The sequence below is a fragment of the Vanacampus margaritifer genome, chromosome 6 (assembly GCF_051991255.1).
Source record: "Vanacampus margaritifer isolate UIUO_Vmar chromosome 6, RoL_Vmar_1.0, whole genome shotgun sequence".
NCBI classification, from domain to species: Eukaryota; Metazoa; Chordata; class Actinopteri; order Syngnathiformes; family Syngnathidae; genus Vanacampus; species Vanacampus margaritifer.
In genome coordinates this window covers 2,050,001-2,071,211 of record NC_135437.1, presented here as the reverse complement: position 1 = coordinate 2,071,211, position 21,211 = coordinate 2,050,001, and the positions used below count along the sequence as shown (strand labels likewise).

Below are 21,211 nucleotides of genomic sequence, written 5' to 3'. Positions count from 1 at the left end.
GACGCCGTTGAAAATTTTTTTTTATATCTGTAATAAAAATTTGTACCTGTAAAAAAAAATGTGTATGTGTAAAAAAAAATTGTATCTGTAAAAACAAATTTGTACCTGTACAAAAAATTTTTTGTACCTGTACTGAAAGTGTAAATTTGGATCTGTAAATGTTGTGATTTGTACTTGTAGAAATGACAACTTGTAGTCAAAGAAGTCGCCACTAGGAGTCACAAGTGTTTTTTCTGCTGCTGTCCAGCGACGTGAGTTTTGCACCAAATATACCACTACAAATGTAGCAAACTGATTTGTAATTGTGGAGGGCCGTGATTTGTACTCGTAAAGAAGAGGGCGGGCTCTGGAGGATTTGGGCGGGCTAAAGCTCAACCTCATTGGTTGAGCGAACGACAGTGGGCTGAACTCAAATGACGCCCATGCACAAGTCCGCAATTCCAAACAGAGTAGCCACCGGCCCACACAAGTTTACACGTCATTTTGGAAGAAGAGGACGTCCCAGGCGTGAAAATTTCAACATGGTTTAATATACAAACACTGTGTGGAACAGCTTAAACGTTGGTTGACATGCAGAGCACTCCAAGTGGGCAGAAAGAAAGAAGTTTTAGTATGAAGGTAAGATTTATTGTACGAACATAGCTCGTAATCCGGTGCTAGCTAGCTAGCTCATCTCATGTTGTTGTCACGAAAACTGAACACATTGAAGTCACGATTTTTATTTCATGATTTGAAGCCTACCAGTTTAAACATACGACCAATAGCTTGTACCTGTAAAAAAAAAATAAAAAATCAAAAAAAAATACCTCATAAACCGCTGCTTAGTGTTTAGATGTGAAAATTATTATAGCGCTACAGAACCCTATTGAATGTTTTACAAGATGACCTGAACCTATAACCAAAAGTGGACAGTACTCAGCTACTTGTATTTGACTAACAATTATATTCACACATCTGTATTCTTACTATCAAAACGTTTTTAGAGTGGATCTTTAAGCCGCTACAGGTATTTTAACCTCAACCCTTTATCCTCTGTATTTAATCATTTTATTTTGAATATTACAATTTCTTGATAAATGTCAGTAATTTTGCAATGTATGCTTTGCAAACAGTTAAAAAAAGAGAAAAGAAAGGCTCTTACACCTTTAAACATACACATTTGCTTTCAACACTGAAGCCAAATAAAAATAATGCAAATGGGAATGTTTATGAACAATGTCTGTGTCTATCCGTATTACCACGATTTCTGTTATTAAGATGTGACAAAATCTTCGGGGGGTTTTCTGGCTAACAAGACAAAGCTAAACGTTTAACTGATTACGTATAATGTCAGTGGCTGTGTTTTGATAATGACCCAGCTAGGAAGCTAGGATTATTTTTTATTGTATGAATATGCTGACCCAACCATTCTGTTTGCACAGATGCCAGCATGCAGTCAATCAAAGCTACTTCTTGATCCATCTCTAGACGGTGGCACATGGTGTGACATCAAACCTGCTTCAAAGTGGCTGTGAAGTCCAACAAATGAGAATCCTTGATACACTGGTTACTGTTCTGAGAGAATTTCACTGCAATCACCTTTGGGAAAGTGAAGAAATTATGCTTTCTAAATGTCTTCCAATTTTGAGTTTGAAATGTTAAAGGAGTACAATTTAATCCATATTGAGAGTTATTTGAAATAGTCAGATCAAATAACATGTATCATTCAATAAACAAGATTGTGCATCATTTGAAATGTTTTATTTGATGTCCAGAAGAGCCGTTTCTGCATCCATCCAAGACGAGAACAGTATTCTTTTCACAAACAGAACAAAAGTTATTGATGGAGCTTTATGAGATCCAAGACGAGAACAGTATTCTTTTCACAAACAGAACAAAAGTTATTGATGGAGCTTCATGAGGAATTCAAGACTCACCAAAAAAGGCAATACTGCTGCTATCAATAAGACGAGGGAAATATTGGCAAAAAAAAAAAAAAGCCGACAGACTAAATATATGTTATAATTGTTTCATGTTAGATGTGTATTTCACATTAATCGTGTTATTAATTATTGATTTAATGTAAAGCACTTCGAATTGACCTACATATTCATTCTTCACTGTTACATCTCAACAGTAGCCAAAAGCGATCATGGCAACAAGTCGGCAAGTAGCCTATAACAATATATATAAAAATAAGACTAAATAGGTGTTGAGCTGTAAATATATGTTGCCTGTTGCCCATTATTGTAGCCACCAGAAAAAAAAGACTAAGACCACTGCCACAGGTGGGGGAGGGGACCACCGCCTGCTACATTCACATCAGCAGAAGTTCTGCAGAATAATTTTCCATAATCTGGCTTGATGGAATACCCCCAGTTGTCATCTCCTGTCTCTTGGCTGCTTGCTGATGGAGTGGGTCATTCTTTTCACTGATGCTTCAGTAGTGTCTGCAGCAGTTGTCTCCACCTTTTGAGCAAGAGTTTGAAACTTATGAGATTCTCATTTAATTAAAAATAAATAAACTAACATTTGACCGAGTTACTTTTGTTAAAAGTAGCTAGGTGACAGTGACACTGCTCACATCTTAGTGATACAGATAGACTAGCATTTCAAAAGCAGAATAGCCAATATTTAAATAAGAGTAATGTTACATTGGAAAATTTAACTCAAGTAGAAATTAAAAGCGCAGAAAAAATACTTGCACAAATATTTGAGTACTGTTGAGTGATGAGTAAACGAAGAGTGTAAGAGCCTTTCTTTTTTTTTTAACTGTTTGCAAAGCATACATTGCAAAATTACTGACATTTATCAAGAAATTGTAATATTTTAAATAAAATGATTAAATACAGAGGATAAAGGGTTGAGGTTAAAATACCTGTAGCGGCTTAACCCCTGGGCGTTATTATAGTTTGATTAAATTCTTGTAATTTTTGCCAAAGTCTGGCATTTCCTTTGAAGTGTGATAACACTTTTTTCACTTTCAACCGCTCAAAATGTTCAGTGGCATCAGACCTTTCTATACATATATAGTTGTTGTTGTTGTTGTTTTTTAATGCCCCCTATGGACAATAATAGCAGTATTATGCTAATAGCAAGACTAACTATGCTGTATATACTGTATATATAAAATAAAAGACTCATTTGAATATTTCATATGACATAGTTAGAGGCTCAAACAAGGTCATAAGTCATAACAATAGAATTTTTTTATGCATGCCCAGTTTTTCACAATGGCATTTTTCTGAATAGCACAAAACTCTTGTAATTTTGCCAAAATCAGGCATTTCCTTTGAAGTGAGATAACTTAGTCATTTATGAATATTTTTTTCACTTTCAACCGCTCAAAATGTTCAGTAGCATCAGACCTATCTATACATATATAGTTTTTATTTTTATTTATTTTTTTAATGCCCCCTATGGACAATAATAGCGGTGTTATGCTAATAGCAAGACTAACTATGCTGTATATATATATAAAATAAAAGACTAATTTGAATATTTCATATGACATATTTAGAGGTTTGAATAAGTCCATAAGTCATAACAATAGAATTTTTTCTGCATGCCCAGTTTTCACACAATGGCAGTTTTCCGAATAGCACAAAACTCTTGTAATTTTGCCAAAATCCGGCATTTCCTTTGAAGTGAGATAACTTAGTCATTTATGAATATTTTTTTCACTTTCAACCACTCAAAATGTTCAGTGGCATCAGACCTATCTACACATATATAGTTTTTATTTATTTATTTTTAATGCCCCCTATGGACAACAATAACAGTATTATGCTAATAGCAAGACTAACTATGGTGTATATATATATATAATAAAATAATAATTTATATATTTCATATGACATAGTTAGAGGCTCAAACAAGTCCATAAGTCATAACAATATAATTTTTTTATGCATGCATTTTGTATTCATTTATTAGGCTTTGGCGCCACCTAGTGGATTTTTGTGTTAACACTCTAAACACACAAATTCCTCTATTTTCATGTTTATGACTCGTCAAAGAAGCGATTGCATCAGTAATCACGGAAAATGCATTATAACACATCAGGTTTACAGCATATCAAAAACTGTGATTTATAATGGGAGTCAATGAGCCAAAATCGGGCATTATTACAACAACTTTGTGTGAATCTCTCCCTCCTGTTTGGTAATAATTATAAATTACGGCATGGCGCCAATTTGAACTTCTACATTTTTAAACAATTCTGGTAAAATGTCAGGTCCCTAGTGTATTTTTTTCAAATGCTTTTTCTTTGATGAAAAACAGAAAAAAAGCCAGAAAATGGACAAATAACACCCAGGGGTTTTAAAGATCCACTCTAAAAACGTTTTGTTTTCATTTTATTATGATAGTAAGAGTACAGATGCGTGAATATAATGTTAGTCAAATACAAGTAGCTGAGAACTGTCCACTTTTGGTTATAGGTTCAGGTCATCTTGTAAAATATTCAATAGGGTTCTGTAGCTCTATAGTAATTTTCACATCTAAGCACTAAGCAGCTGTTTGAGGTATTTTTTTTTAGATTTTTTTTTACAGGTACAAGCTATTGGTCGTATGTTTACACTGGTAGGCTTCAAATCATGAAATAAAAATCGTGACTTCAATGTGTTCAGTTTTCGTGACAACATGAGATGAGCTAGCTAGCTAGCACCGGATTACGAGCTATGTTCGTACAATAAATCTTACCTTCATACTAAAACTTCTTTCTTTCTGCCCACTTGGAGTGCTCTGCATGTCAACCAACGTTTAAGCTCTTCCACACGGTGTTTGTATATTAAACCATGTTGAAATTTTCACGCCTGGGACGTCCTCTTCTTCCAAAATGACGCGTAAACTGGTGTGGGCCGGTGGCTACTCTGTTTGGAATTGCGGACTTATGCATGGGCGTCATTTGAGTTCAACCCACTGTCGTTCGCTCAACCAATGAGGTTGAGCTTTAGCCCGCCCAAATCCTCCAGAGCCCGCCCTCTTTACGAGTACAAATCACGGCGCTCTACAAGTACAAATCAGTTTGCTACATTTGTAGCGGTATATTTGGTGCAAAACTCATGTCACTGGACAGCAGCAGAAAAACCACTTGTGACTCCTAGTGGTGACTTCTTTGACTACAAGTTGTCATTTCTACAAGTACAAATCACAACTTTTACACACATTTTTTTTACAGGTACAAATTTTTATTACAGATACAATTTTTTTTTTTTACAGGTACACATTTTTTTTTACAGGTACAAATCACGACTTTTACAGATACAAATTTAGACTTTTTTTTACAAGTTAGTTTTGCACCATATTTACCTCCATACACCAAAGAATAGGAGAGACAACAGTGCATTGAGCGATCACTGCTGTGTGTCCAGATGGACAGGTTCTAACTATGCCTTGTTTTTTTTCTCTTATGCTGACTATGGGAGATGGTAGGTTAACATTCGCAGGGATAACTCAGTAGAGACAGCACCAAAGTGTATTCTTGGTATATTTTTTTCTGCTGATGTTTTTTACGCGCCGACCACACAAGGGCGCCATTTTCTAACAGAACCAGAGCTGTAGCTTTTCAAGCTTTGATGTGTTGTTATTGTTACTTTGTTTACTTATATTATCGATGGTTCTACCTTTCTGGCCTTTTGACTTTGCATGTGCTTGTATGTACATTATTCCTATGCTGCCATTTTATTGTTTTAAAAAACATGAAAATATTTATGAGTCATTCTTGCACCGCTGACGGCGCTGTCGGTTTACCATAGAAACCTTTCAGCGAGGCTGAGTTGTTTGTTTGGTTTACAGAATGTATAAATACATTACAAAATGTAAAATATAAGTTGAAGTTAGAATAAAAAATTGAAGAAAGAAAATAATTAATCAATAATGTCCTAATTTACATGTTCATAAGAAGTAGGAAGAAGTGCAATAGTTTATCTAGTCCTACTCCCTATTAATTCTGTCACGTTAATGTACTAATAAATAATTAATATCTAATAATGTATCATTAAAAAAATTAAATAAAAAAATTAACAAGTTATTATCAGTTAGCTGGCAGGTTCCATCTGAAGATACAACACCTCTCCCATAACGCCTGTGTGGGTGTGGGTGGTAGTGGTGGGGGGTACTGTGTGGACTTCCAGTAGTCCCAGGAGAGGAGCTACAATACATAATTTACGTTAAAAAAAAGAAGTAATAAACAAAATAGTTTTACTAGCTACTCAAATGGCTTGTATTTCAGTGGAATAATCATTTTAAGCAATGATGTCATTACCAGAGCACCAGACTTCAAAATTACGGCTCTGGGAGATCTAATTAGTGGTTTTAAAAATGTGATGGACGTATTGTTAAAGCAAGGAGCGGCCCTTGTTCTTTTTGAGTGGACTAAGGATTTAGGCTTAGAATTTTACATCACATCAACAGTGCACTCCGCTGAAGTCTCACCGTACCGGAAGATTGGGTACCTTATGACATCAAATGCCAAAGTGCTGCATGCATACAGTCCCCATAAAATGATGTAACCTGCCTAAGTTAGAATGACGTAGCCTAAATTGGATCAATGTATCAGTTTGCCTCCTTAGATAAAAAGACATTGGCTATTGGTTATCTAGCCTTTAGTTGGCTGGAAAGGATGGTTGGATGATTAATGGTACATAGAGTGCCAGACACAGAGAGCAGGGAAAGACAAGCAGTATTAAGTCAGAAAACAAACATTCTGTATTAAGTTAATGTGTGTTAATATGTTTTGGTCAGGGTTTGTGGTTGCGGGAAGGGGACTCAAGTGCAGAAACGGGGGAAAAGACAGATAGCGTGCAAATAATTTATTGTAAGGCTGAGTATGGTTGGCATTGAAGTAGAGTCAAGGTGCAGGCAGCGTGGCAAGTGGTCCACAGGTGGAGGTCTAGCAGGCAGCCTGGCAAGTAATCAGGATTCACAGAAGCAACAGCAAAGGGCGATCTATGAGCGGAAAGCAGGTAGACTAAATTTATGTATTCGTGTTAATCTCAGCGAAGCAAACGGCTAGGTCACTACTAACTCTACAAGGAGCGTAGACAATCTGGCAAGTGGTTGATGTCCCAGAGCGTCTTAAGTAGGAGCAGCCGTAATTAGGGAGTTGAGACTCAGCTGCTGACAACTCCAACACACCGAATCTGCAAAGCTTCCGAGCACACACATACACACCTCAGGGTGCAGAGGCAGCAGCCTTAACAGGATGCCCCCTCCAACGGGCACCACTAGGGAGGGTGCGATGAAAGTCCTGAACCAACGATTTGGACAGGACCTGCTGGGCAAGGATCCAACACTGCTCCTCCGGCCCATAACCATCCCAGTCAATAAGGTACTGGAGGCCACGGCGACGCACATCCAGGGGCCGGCTCACATCGTAAGCGGGATACCCGCCTAGCAACAGTGGAGGAGGAGGGGTTGGCACAGCAGACTCAAAGACACATGCTTAATCTGAGAGACATGGAAGGTTGGGTGGACACAGACTGGCCGGGAGCTTGAGGTGCACGGCACATGCCACAACCTCAAAAGGACCAACGAAGCGGGGGGACAATTTCCTGGATTTGACCCTGAGTGGCAGATTTTTGGTGCTGAGCCATACTCTCTGTCGTCCTGTGGTTTTTATTTTTTAAGACAAAAAAAGGTTGTGCTTGACCTTGACTAGTTTTGACGACGACTGTCATCTTCCTCAGAAGCTGTCAAACTGACAGTTGTGACGTGTCTTACCAGCTGATGTTCCTGGGCATAGCTGGCGTGGCGGAGCTGTCATTTGACTAAGCCCTCCGTCGCTCGATGATCCCTAGAGAAATGGATCCCATGTGTCCCAAGGAAACAATCACATTACCATTTATTAGAGGTGTCAAAGAACAAATACAGCGAGCAATGAGAAAACACAATATAGGTACAATAACTAAGCCACACAAAAAAAACTAAGGCAGGAATTAGTGCATCCAAAGGACAGTATACATCCAGACAATAAATGCAATGTAATTTAGGAAATACCTTGCAAAACCTGCAATAAAACCTATATTGGGGAAACAGGAACTTCAACATAAGAAAAAAAAAACACCAAAAGGAATGTGACAAACAAACAGCAACACATTACACCAGAGCAGAAAACGAAAGGGCCACACAAAAAAAACTAAAATCCGCCATATCAGATCACTGCAAACAAGAAAACCACATCATGGACTGGGACAAAGCAAGCATCATTGAACAGAAGAACAAAAATACAAACGATGGATAAAAGAAGCAATAGAGATCAGGAAACGGGGACCGGACACACTAAACAGGATGAAAGGAACTTTTCAACTTTCCGACACATGGGATCCACTTCTCTGGAGATCGAGTGACGGAGGGCGTAGTCGTCGTGGAGCGTCACATGACAGCTCCACCACGCCGGCTACGCCCAGAAACATCAGCTGATAAGACACGTCACAACTGTCAGTTTGACAGCTTCTGAGGAAGGGGGCAGTCGTTGCCAAAACTAGTTAAGGTAAAGCACAACCTTTTTTTGTCTTAAAATATAAAGACCACAGGACGATATAGATTTGTAGACAAGATTATTTTTTTAGCCATACTCTCTATCCGACAGTGTAAGCAGGAACAGAGACGCGGCGGCGGTTAGCCTGCACTTGAGATCTGGCAGAGGACTGGCGCAAAATGGAACGGGCTTGCCTCCAGACCTTCAAACACTGGCGAATATGGGACTGCACAGAAGCAACCACTATCTCACTCTCCTGCGATGGAAACAGAGGAGGTTGGTAGCCTAAAGAGCACTGGGAGACATACCCAAGCAAGAGCTCTGCAAGGAGTTATGGGTATACTCAACCCATACAAGCAAGGTGCTCCATGAGGTGGGATGAGAATGTTGCCTGCTGATAGGGATTCACTGATGTAGGTTTCCATGGCCTCCCGCTCAGGTCGCGGAACGTTAGAATCGACCGCTAGGGAGTGGTGCACCAGGCTGGAGGTCTATGACACAGTCATAGGGTCTGTGTGGTGGCAGGGAAGTGCCGTGGTGTTTGCTGAATACTTGAGCAAGATCATGGTAACTCATGGGGACGTTAAGCAGATCGGGTTGCTCTGGCTGGGTGTTTGGCAGCAGACAAAAAACAGTTCTTGTAGCAGAAATTGTTCCATGAGGTGATCTTGGGCCCAATCTAGTCAATGGCGGGGTTGTGGACCCTTAGCCATGGCGTGCCTAACATAATTTGAACCTGAAGGTGATCAAAAACACGCAAACTAATGAGTTCTTGATGATTACCTGAGAGCTTCAGGTGAACAGGCACTCCAGAATCCACTTGTACTAAAACAGGCAAAGACAAGTTATTCCAATTGAGGGTAGCAGAGACTTTAAAACAAATTGAAGAAGAGGAGTTTGATTCATGACTAACCAACGGCTCCTTCCTCATTGGTGAGTTAGTTCTTTTGTCGGCCGCACTGGCGAAGTTGTGATATGGTGGCCGACATTTCCACAGTACAAACAAAGGTTAGAAATTCTTCGCGTTTTCTCTGCGTCAGAGAGACCAGCACGTCCAAGCTGCTTAGGTTCACCGCCGCTTTCTGATGGTGGGGCTTGTGAAACCGTATGAGGCTCAAGGGACAACTTTGTGTTCTGTTGTGGAGTGGATGCGTGAGTGGGCGGAGCCAGAGGTTTTGAACCACGCTCTTTCCGACACTCGCAAAGGTGACAGTAAAGTTTTATTGCGAGGTTAATGAGCTGGTCTAGGCTGTTAGGTTCATCCCTGGAAGCTAGTTTGACTTTAATGGATTTGTTTAGACCGCCCTGGACTATCTCCTGGAGCGCTTCCTCATTAAAACGGCTCTCCACAGCAAGTGTTCTACAAATTATGGAGAGCTCCGCTACACTGCGAGATCCCTGCCGTAGCAACATTAGACGCTTCGCAGCCTCCCCCCAAGGGACTGGGACGGGTGATCAAAGATTTTCTTCATTTCCTCCGTAAAAGCAGAAAAAGATGCACAGATGACTTTCAATCCCATTCTGCAGTGGCCCATGACAGTGCTAGACCCTGGAGGCAGCTAATGAGGTAAATAATTTTGGCCTGTTTTATAGAGTACGACTGGGGCTGTTGCTCAAACACTAGCGAACACTGTACTAAAAAAGCGCGGCATGCCCTGAGATCGCCGTCGTAAGGGGCAGGCGCTGGCATAAACGGTTCCTTAGAAACTTGGGCGGGGGCTGCGTAGGGTGCAGAGACGGACATTTGCTGTGTGTGGCAAATCCAGGTCCAGAAAGTAAAAGTCCTGCCACAGTTTGGCTTTAGCCCCTGGTAATATCTATTCATCTCGATACTAGCTCCCTAGCAGGTAAACAAGCACCATGAAAGCTCGCTAGGGAGCTAGATAACTAGCACCTGAGGCTTAAGCCAAACTGTGGCAAGGTTTTTACTTTCTGGACCTGGATTTGCCACCTCTGGGTCCATGTTAATTAATGGCCAGATTGTGCCATCAGGTTTCGTGGTTGAGGGAAGAGGACCTAAGTACAGAAACGGGGAAAAAGGCAGGTAGCGTGCAAATAGTTTATTGAAAGGCTCAGTATGGTCGGAATTTAAGTGGAGTCCAGGTGCAGGCAACTGAAGCGTGGTAAGTGGTTCACAGGTGGAGGTCTAGCAGGCAGGTAATGACGGTTCACAGAAGCAACAATAAAGTTTTACATGTTGTATGTTTCATTTCAAAGAAAAGTCCAAAAAAAAGTCCAAGGTCCATTTTTATACTCACTGTAACCTGTGGGGGGCTGGTTTACTTCAGACACATGTATACTGTCAATGCGTATGTTGAGGAGCTGTTGTATCCAAAAGAGTACTCTTCCCCAAATAATTATGGTTAAGGATATGTTTATATTTTACTCATTACAGTTTTCCTTTTCATATAGTTTAGTAGATTTGGTTTGCTCGCTGACTTCCCATGCAATTTTTGGAAAAATAATAATAACCCCCCCCCCCAAAACAAAAGCTGCAGTAAAGTGAAATGTATAATTGTATTTCTGTATTATACTATAAAAAATATTCTTCTAAATTACCTTTGATTATTTTTATTAATTAAAAACATAATACAAAGCAGTAGCCAAAATTTAGAAGAAACAATTATTGAGACTGCCCAAACTGTTAGAATGAGAAAGGTGCTTATTTGTGCTGTGTGGTATGAGGCACACACATCAGACGAGAGATGAGAAGACAATCATCTGCAAAAATACTATTATAAAAGCTTTTATGAATCAACGCTGTATCATAACAAGAAGCAGACTCAACATGTCAAACGTGCTCAAAAGGCTTCCATGTTACACAGCAAATTTGTTTTCACAGATTTTTGTCGAGTTATTTTGAGATAACAGTGCTGAAGTCTTGATGTGCGTTAACTTCATCCTGGACAACTGCAATCTAGTTGAGATGAGGATAAAGTTCAGCTGACAATGCATAGTACATTAAAATAACCAACCATGGGCTAGCTGCTGGGAGGGAATACTGGCTGTCATCACTTCTAATTAGGCCAATTAAATGTCAAGTTGTGTAGATGTGTCCAGAAACATGGTCTGAGCATACACTGGTTCACAACAGAAAGTTTGGAAACTTGGTGCGCGACTCGCTGTTAGGAAATTCAAAGCACAACGGCAACGAGGCGCTCCGACTGCGAATGTTGACGTTAGAGAAGTAAGTAAGTAAGTAAGTAAGTAAGTAAGTAAGTAGTAGCCTTGCTAACACAACACACTGGTGCGTTTGGAAACCAATGGGAACAGCGCACTTTGCCTCTCCGAACATACACACTCTCAGGGCCAGATCCACTAAAGGTTTGCGTAGCGCTAACCGGTATAAATGGAGCAACCCGGGAGCATGTAATCCACTAAGCACGCGCAGATGGGGAAATTCATGAATGAATGAATGAAGTCCTCATGATGTCGTCGTCCTCTCCGCTCACTACAGCTTAATGGAGCTAAATGACGAAAATGCTTTTGTACCTCCTCGGTCAAAGCTCGCTTTCTAATAATTTCATCTTTCTCACAACTGTTACTATACTGCCGTGTTCTTGCCGCAAATCCATTGCCATGTGTGTTAAATCAGGCACAAATTTGCTCCCAGCTGTCAAACTTTTTGGGCGTGTTTGCGCCGGTATATCATTAGAGGAATATCCTTAATGAATAGGACGTTAACAGGGAGCAAGCTGCCTGTGCAGATGTGGAACAATTTTTGGCGCTGTCAGTGGACGCATGGCATTCATAGCTGAATTTGGCCCTCAGTGTAGTGCACAGACTTTAGAGCGCATTTCCGAACCTGCTTCAAATAACAGTGATGAGTTTACATTTTGTGATTAACACATTCAAATCTCCCCATCCAATATGAATCTCTTTCAGTCTTATAGGCAGTAAGTAGTGTAGTGGTCCTTGGAGAAGTGGGTATACTCTAAAATTCCACTTTTTTAAGTACTCCAGAAAAAAGTCCTGTTAAAGATACAATGTCATGTAAGAAAAATATGTCATTTTTACTTACAATAAAATTAGCATGACTTGATTGACTTGAGCAGTTTGTAGTTATTGCTGGTAACACAAGCAGCCTGAATTAATGTGAAATGAGCTTGTCATGAGACAAATCTAAAGTATAAATAAAGTTGTAAAACAATATATAGTGAACAATGAACAAAAATGGTGAAAAACGGTCACTATTAGATCTCAATATTGTTTCAGGCCGAATCTTAAAGTACGTCTCCATTCTTGTGTTTTAACTTAACCTGGCAATAGCCAGATTGATAATTGTGATTCACTCAAGGGAGTTCTCCACAATATCAATTTGGGACCGCTCCACTGTAATTTGCTCGGGAAAGGCGGGACATTCTGAGGAATAAATACTACGAGCTGATTGGACAATGTGCCAACTTGTTTTATTTTGACCAATCACGACAACGAATGTGAATGTCGTCGCCGTCGTAGGAAAAAAGAAAAGAAACAAGAACATCTTTACCACCTAGAAATGCGCAAAGCTCCTCTTCTTAAAAAAGTAAACCGAGTAATTCTGCAAGAACAGAATTAACTGCAGCGTCCGTGCACTTGTCCACCAGTGTCGCCGTGTTTGGTTCGTTCCAAGTAATGGCTTTGGGCTTCCTGATATCGTCATAGCTTCATGTCCCGCTCTCAACAACGCCTGATTAGTCTGACCTAAAAAAGGTTGGTTGCTAACGGATAAGGGGGAGCAGTACAAGATGGATTCTCGTGGTGTTTGTGAACAAATACCGCGAGGGTTAGGGTAATTCAGCTTGCTGGCAAGGTTAGTTTTAACTTTTTAAATCAACTACCAGCCTAGCTACTAAGACGAGAATAGATTATGTAGGTACGTGTGTAACTGACGGCGCCCACTCCGTAGATCGAATCCACACCACAAGTAGTCTCTAGTGTATGAGCATGATGCGCTCAAATTTGAGCTAAAACTCCGGAATGCAGTCGCTGTGGGCCATGGTTTCACCATCCTCACATATTATTGAATGGTGCGCATAAACTGTAAACAAAGTGAAACAATGAGCAGTCATACATGTCTTTTGTAAAAAAAAAAAATAATAATAATAATAAAAAATGCATGATATTAACTGAACCCTATTTTATATTTGAGACATTTGTAGATATTGTAAGTTGCTTTCTATAGACCAAAAGTAATTTAAAGATTTAGGATATCAACTTTGCTATTAGACACAGCTTAGACTAGTTGTTTCCATGTTTGCAATTGCTATACTATGCTAGGCTAACATGAGTAATGTAACCCATGTAGTTTTTACACTTGGCCTCATTCAGGTCACGAGTCGTTAATCTTCAATTTCTGAACCTACATATTTTTGGAATGTAGGAGGAAGCCACAGTACCAGGAGAAACCTAAGCAAGCAAGGGGAAACGTGAAAACTCCATACATAGATTTTTTTACCCGACTGTCAAACCCAGATGTTCTGACTATGCATGAATAGCATTTTGGAGGCGCTTTACAGTCTTCAAAACCAAACTTACACTACACAAATTACTCAACTATGTAAAAAGTAGTAAGTGTTTTCATGGCTTGGTAAACTGAAAAATAAATAAATAAATAAATAAGCGATTAGTGCAGAAAGAACGCTGCTTTGTACTCTTTAACTGGATTTACAAGTTACACCTGGTACATATAGTCATTTTTTGCGGGGATGTCCCTGTACTCTTTCGAGTCCTTCTTTTGTTGGACTAAAATTAAAAGGTAAATTGTGTGTTCTTTGTATATTATTTGTATATGTGCTTTTGTCATTGTTGTTTGCCTTCAATCCAATATATATTCCTCTCAAAACCAGTCCTTCCTTTTGAACTGTAGCACTTCTCTACTCGGCTTGGGCATCATAGTTGGCACCGCCTGCCTTCTTCAGCTCTGTACGAAGGTAGTCCTCATCCACTTCTTTCGGATCGCTGAACATGAACTCCTTGGCAAAGTTCTGCAGAAATGGATACAGAGCTAAAAATGTTGGCTGTAGCAGGGAGGTTAGCATAAATACAGTTGTGTTTACAGTATATAGCCCATAAAGAGCAAAAAATTTGGGCTGTAGCAAGGAGGTTAGCCAAAATACAGTTGTGTTTATATAGCACATTTCATACACAAGGCAACTCAATGTGCTTGAAGTTCACACACTGAAAAGTATATCTAAAAGCATTCACAAACAAAACAGCTAAAGTAATTCATAAGCAAATAAAAAAAATGTAGCCTACCAAAATTAGTACGAGAACATACAATGACAATATTTTAAAGTAAAAAGACACTGAAAAGCAAAGCTGTTTTGGTAGGCTACTAGGCAGCGCACTGGCCCAGCCATGCAGCTTAACTTATTTTCTCCCAAAATCGTATAATAAGTTCTTTTTTAAAATGTTTTAAGTGTCCCAAAGATGAATATATAATTGTTTTAAATGTTTTTTTTAAATGCTAGAGCATACAGAAGGCTTTGATGCAGCCTCTCAACTGCACAGAACGGTTGAAGCAATGGTAAATAATACAAAAACGGCCAGCAGGTGGCAGCAGAGTATAAGAGATCAAACAAACAAGCTGGTTTCCCCACAGTTCTAAACAGATTTGTGAATAATGATGAAACTTAGCTATATTCTAAAGCATAGGTGTCAAACTCCGGTCCTGGAGGGCCGCTGTCCTGTAGGTTTTGGATGTTTCCGTTCTCCAACACAGCTGATATATAATAAGCTCATCAGCAAGCTCTGCATAAGCCTGATAACGATCCTGCTGATTGGAATCGGCTTGTGTTGGAAGAGGGGAAACCTCCAAAACCTGCAGGACTGCGGCCCCCGAGGACCGGAGTTTGACACCTATGTTCTAAAGTTAATTGCTGCAAAACTGAAAAAGATAGAAATATACTTTTTTTCCTGATAAAAGGCAAGACTCTAATCTTTCTTTTGGTAGGTTCCATGTTTTTATAGCCATAGAACACAATATTCTGTGGGCCTTGCCAAATCAGTCAAAATCCAGTAAAACAGTCGGCTGGGAGTGAATGAGTTAAAGAGAACACTGCACACTACTATTATATATATATATATATATATATATATATTTATTTATTATCAGGAGCTTTCAAGGACCAGCTAAAGGTAAGCTTATCCTTTACTGGTTGTAGCCCCAACAAGGCTCAGTGTATATTATACTGTTATATTATACTGTACTGCTATATGCATCCTAGACTTTCTGAGGTTTATCAGTCAATCAATATTGATTATATAGCACTTTTCATACAAAAAATGCAATTCAAAGTGCTTTACATTTTAAAGTTTGAAAACAACCCCGCCCCAAAAAGTGCCTAAACAAACATTCAAAACAAAGCAAATCAGCTGATAGAAGGTCCCTCAGGCTCAGCACAGGGCAACCTGTTGACGAAAACACGATCTCAATGAGCCGTCTGCGCCAGGAGAGGGCAAAAAGCCACGGCCGCAGGCCCGACCCCAGCTCCTGCTGCAGAGGGCTGCCTCTGAGGAAATAATACAAGGGTAGAATTGCCAGACTGTAATATTTTTTAAGAAGATAAGACAGAGCTAAAACTATAAATAAGAAAATACTAAAATAATAAAAAGAAGACAGTAATAATAATATACTATGCTATATGTTCAAAACAAATAATGGACCCAAAAATTTAAAAACAGAATACGTAAGATTTAATTTAACATAAAATAAAAGAAAGCTAAGATGGTAAATGGTAAAACTGGAACGATGCCTCCCCGTATGTGTGTATCCTGACTCTTCGAATAATTAAAAGGCCGGTGTTGAAGGATCACAGGGCTCGCGAGAGTTCATAAAGTAAAAGGAGTTCTGAAAGATATGAAGGCCCAAGACCATTAAGACACTTATAAACCAATAATAATACCTTAAAATCAATCCTGACGCACACCAATGCAAAGACTTTAAATTTGGTGTAATATGCTCTCGTTTTCCAGTCTTAGTCAGGACACGTGCTGTCCAATTCTGCAGTGAAGATCGGACAGCAGGGCATTGCAGTAATCAATTCGGTTAGTAATAAAAACATGCATTAGGGCAGGGGTACGGAACCCTGGTCTTCGAAAGCCACTGTCCTGCCTGTCTTAAAAATTTAACAAAAATATTTTTTTATCACTTGAAGATCTCTCGGGCCAACACAGAGACGCTAATGCAGGGGTAGGGAACCCTGGTCCCGCCTGTTTTCCATGTCTCCCTCCACCAACACAGCTGATATGATGAACAGGATCATTATCATGCTTCTACAGAGCTTGCTGATGAGCTGATAATACGAGTTTTTGCTAAAATTTTAATATGTGGAATGAAAGTGAGCTCAGAGTTTTTGACCTGAGGTAAGGGCTGTAGGGACATTGCACATATTTTAGTTAAGAGTTTCTCTCTCCAGGCCTCAGGACCGATAATTGAAACTGCAGTCTTGTCCTGGTTAAGATGGAGAAAGTTTTCTGCCATCCATGATTTGATGTCAAGGATACAGTTAAAAAGAGCATCTATTGGACTGGTATTATCAGGAGCAACAGAGATGTAAAACTGCGCGTCATCAGCATACCTATGGAAATTCACTCTGTGTCTCCTAATGACACCTCCAAGAGGGAGCATATTAAACTAGAAAAATTCAAATTAAATAATAAAGGACCTAAAATTGAACCTTGAGGTACACCATGTTACTTCATAGACCTTTGAAGAGCATTTATCTAAACTTACCATATCCATTACCTATCCAAACTTTTTTTTTTTGCTGTCAAACTCTTAAATGGGCGACAGATCCCCAAGTGTGTCAGCTTGGCATGGCTCTCCGTGCTCAGCCACTGAAGCCCATTTGAGAGTTCTTAGCGAAACAAAAGAATGCTTACAGCCTTAATAATTTATTATTGACCTAAGTATTCATAAATATTTTTTCTTTGCTGCAAATGCAGGTTTATTCTTAATTTTGATTAATATTATTATTTTTAATTGCGACTCGTGAGGATAAGCGGTTTAGAAAATGGATGGATGGGCTATATTACTTATTTTCAAGGCAACATTTTGTTTTTATTAGGTTTACTTAAAAATAAGAAAATACCTAATACTTAAATGTTGACATTAAGGGCATGAAATAAACTCACTTTTATTTAGCTATTGGAGTGCCCGCAATTGGCGTTCCTGCAGAGCTTGCACTTGTCCCTCATATGGTTTTGCATGTCTGTTTTGCATGCCTTTATTTTGTCCTGCCTCCCCAATGAACCAGTGCCGAGGGATTGTGATTTTGTCTGGTGCATGCAAACAATCAGGTGGGATCTGATTGGTGTCAGACTTGTAGTGTAACATCTTTATCTGGTAATCTGACAGAGCAACCCATCGTGAACGACATATAAGTCGTGTAGTTTGAGCTGGACATAAGGCATATTTTAGTGGGCGAGCATTTTTGGTTTAAATTGCGGCTATGGGCATGTGAACATTTTTTTTCAGCTTTGTTTTGAAAAAATAACAATCACGTATTATTATCATTATTATTATTATTATGATGGCTGGGTATCAATTCTAATTTCCTCAATCCATTTGATTTCAAGTCACAAGAGTTTAGTTCGATTTAGATTTTTTTTTCGATTCGATTCACTTCAATTCAAGCAGATATTGATTAATTATGGAGCATCAGTTCTTCGTAAATATCATGGCTGTGATAACTCCACAAACATTAAATTCCAAATTAAATTTTGCGGTGGCAGTAACTGGTCAAATAATTTAGTTTATTAAGAAAAGTAACGCATGTTATAATCACTTAAGTGTTACACAAACATTGACATCAGCAAGGATGAGATGAAAATATTTTCATAATTGTAATTCAATAATTGTAAATATAAATTAAAAAGACTCTGAATTGTCTTTAAGTGCAATAAGTGAGGCCTTTCATAAATGCAAGAAAATACTTTAAATTCACGTGAACAATGAATTTCAATTAAAACAGTAATACAAAAAAAAGTTTTCTTATGAATTTATGGGAAAAAGAGAAATTAAAACAATCGATTCATGGTTTTATGAATCGATATCAGACTCAAAAAGGAAAATCTATTTGATAATGATAATGAATTTTTTTTTAAACCCAGCCTTAATTATTATTGTTATTATTTTATTATGCTTTAAAAAATATGTCAAATTACAAAAAAAAAAACGGTGCATATAGAGACAAACTTATTAGATATTTGGATTCTACATTCAAAGCTCCGCAAGAAAATGTTGACTATTTTATTTACGCAATTTTTGTTTGTTTGTTTGTTTTGGTGCAGACCCGTGTAATTAGTTTTACATTATCCATAGTACAAGTTAACAGGTACTGTATATGCTTATTCTGTCGAATAATCAAATAATTATAACATTAGAATAATGATGTGTTGTTTCGTGTGTTACGTTTTTATACCCAGAATTCTGTTACTCTTTTTTTCTCAACACTTAAGTCACTGACCTGCACGATTTCTTTGACCAGCGCTTTGTCTGTGCTGATCTTTGCACGCTGCAGCCCACCGATATTGTCCCCAATCCAAGTGATGAGGGTGAACTTGGCTCGTTTGCTCATTGCGTCTCCCGTCATAATCCGCAGGAAGCAAAAAAGCCGTGCATCATCTAAAAAAGGATATAAAAGTGAATAGGTCTATATAATATTGATGCCGAAAAATAACAGCACAGTGCTAAGAAGTAAGTCTGGATTGGGGTTTTCATGTTCTTCAATGGACAATGACTTGTAGCCAATGCAGGGTATTTCACTCAGCAGCTACTTCTGTCATTGATTCCTTCACAACAAAATGTATGATTTCAAAATTCCATACCTTTCCATACTCTAATGATGGAAATATATATATATATATTAGGGTTGGGCAGTATTCAAATTTTGACTCCGTTTTACCGTCCCCACATTTCACCGGGGTAACGGTAATACCGTTGATAATTTTAGACCTTTTATATATTTTTTAGACTTATCTTGCGCTGACAACAGCCAATCTTTCTAGAAGGTAGAAACATCTACGCGACACACAAACATAAGCACGCGGTCTCCACCCCCACCCCAAAGCACGCACAGATACACTAACCTGCGTGCCGTTCTCGGGTTGATGTGTGTCCATGGACGAAAAACGAAATCACTTAATGATTTTTTTGTATACATAATAATAATAATAATAATAATAATACATTTATTTTGTATAGCGCTTTTCAAGGTACTCAAAGACACTTCACAGAAAATCCAGAAAAGACCGAGGACAATAATTTAATCGGTACAAAAAAAAAAAAAAAAAAAAATTATCATTACAATAATTAAATTCGTACAAAACTAAACATTCATAATACTAAACATTAGACATTAAAAGCAACTTTGAACAGATGGGTTTTGAATTATTTTTTGAAAGTGGAGAGGTCTGGGCAAGCAAGGAGTGGTTGGGGCAGTGTGTTCTAGAGAGTGGGGGCGGCAATGGAGAAGGCTATGCCTCCCCAGGTTCGGAGCTTGGTCCTTAAAGGGGAGGGACAAAAGGTTGGAACCAGAGAAGCGGAGTGAGCGAGATGGAGTGTGGTGGTGGAGAAGGTTAGTGACATATGGAGGGGACAGATTATGGAGTGCTCTGAATGTAATTAAAATTATAACCTGGATGCGTTGAGGAATGGGGAGCCAATGGAGGTTTTGAAGGACAGGGGTGATGTGTTCACGGAAACGGGTGTGGCTAAGGAAGCAGGCAGCAGAGTTTTGAATTGTAGTTTAAGGGTTTTGGACGGTATGCCATAAAGAATGCTATTGCAGTAGTCAATTCTGGATGTAAAGAAAGCATGGATCCAGGTTTCAGCAGCAGAGAAGGTGAGTGAAGAGCTGTGAGTGTGTGAGTTGTGCTATATTTTTGAGATAGAAAAATACTTTAAGGGTAATTTGCTTGATGTGAGGTTCAAACGAAAAAGTAGTGTCAAGGAGGATGCCAAGATTACGGATGTAATAAATAAAAGCGCTTTGTGGCACGCTTCTGGAGGTCATATGGACTTAATAGTACCGTAGTTGGTGTGAGTTGAATTGAGCTACCGGAGGGAAGGGCGATTGAAGAAAAAATTGCTCCCAAAAAGGCTAGGCAAAAAAATATATATATACAGGGTGTCCATAAAGTCTCTTTACCATTTCAAAAATTTATTAAAAATGCAATTGATTAGATATTTTATTCAGATTTGTTCAATTGTATTTAGCGTTTATTAAAGGTTTTTTTTTTAACCTCTTTTAATACACTTCTACATGGGCACCATTAGTTGCACGAAGCACATCAATCATTTCTTCCATACTTAGTTTTGTAGTTTCGCTGAGTCTTATTTTGCCTATATTTTGTTTCAATAAACCATGAGACACATTCTCTTGAGGGTGATAAAAAACTTTAATAAACACTAAATACAATAGAACAAATTTGAATAAAATATCTAATCAATTGCATTTTTAATACATTTTTTTAAATGGTAAAGAGACTTTATGGACACCCTGTATATTCCACAGTTAGATGAGGTGCGACGCAGCTCGGGGCTCCCGGCAGATGAGGGGCGGTGCAGCTCGGCTCAAGGTGGATGGCGCTTTCAGGCGAGGTCGGGGGCTTAAGCCGGAGTTGTACTCTCGGCATGAAAGAAGCTCCGCCTCTCAGCTGCCCTAATCCAGCTGCTGAGGCCGAGATCCGCTGCGTTCCTGCGTCCCGAGGGAGACCAGCCATTGAACCAGCTCGCGCCGCGACAGAACGCTCGGATGATGGAGC

General features: G+C 39.0%; 1 protein-coding gene and 2 long non-coding RNA genes across 3 annotated transcripts in view; 1 reads left to right on the top strand and 2 right to left on the bottom strand.

Moving 5' to 3' along the window:
• The first annotated feature begins 373 nt into the window (after positions 1–373).
• On the top strand, positions 374–1,728 carry LOC144054287 (uncharacterized). Its single transcript, XR_013294638.1, has 2 exons — positions 374–618; positions 1,422–1,728. It is a non-coding gene; the product is annotated as an uncharacterized LOC144054287 (long non-coding RNA).
• Positions 1,725–4,907, bottom strand: LOC144054288 (uncharacterized). Its single transcript, XR_013294639.1, has 2 exons — positions 4,684–4,907; positions 1,725–2,448 (listed from the first exon to the last, which is right to left on the bottom strand). It is a non-coding gene; the product is annotated as an uncharacterized LOC144054288 (long non-coding RNA).
• A 5,599-nt stretch (positions 4,908–10,506) lies between these two features.
• cotl1 (coactosin-like F-actin binding protein 1) overlaps positions 10,507–21,211 on the bottom strand; it is a 19,330-nt gene continuing 8,625 nt past the window's right edge. Inside the window, exons 4-5 of the mRNA XM_077569222.1 lie at positions 18,913–19,070; positions 10,507–14,427 (exon numbers count right to left, since the gene is read on the bottom strand). Coding sequence (XP_077425348.1) covers positions 14,317–14,427; positions 18,913–19,070 — 269 coding nt within the window. The 3' untranslated portion in view covers positions 10,507–14,316. The remainder of the gene's footprint in view (positions 14,428–18,912; positions 19,071–21,211) is intronic.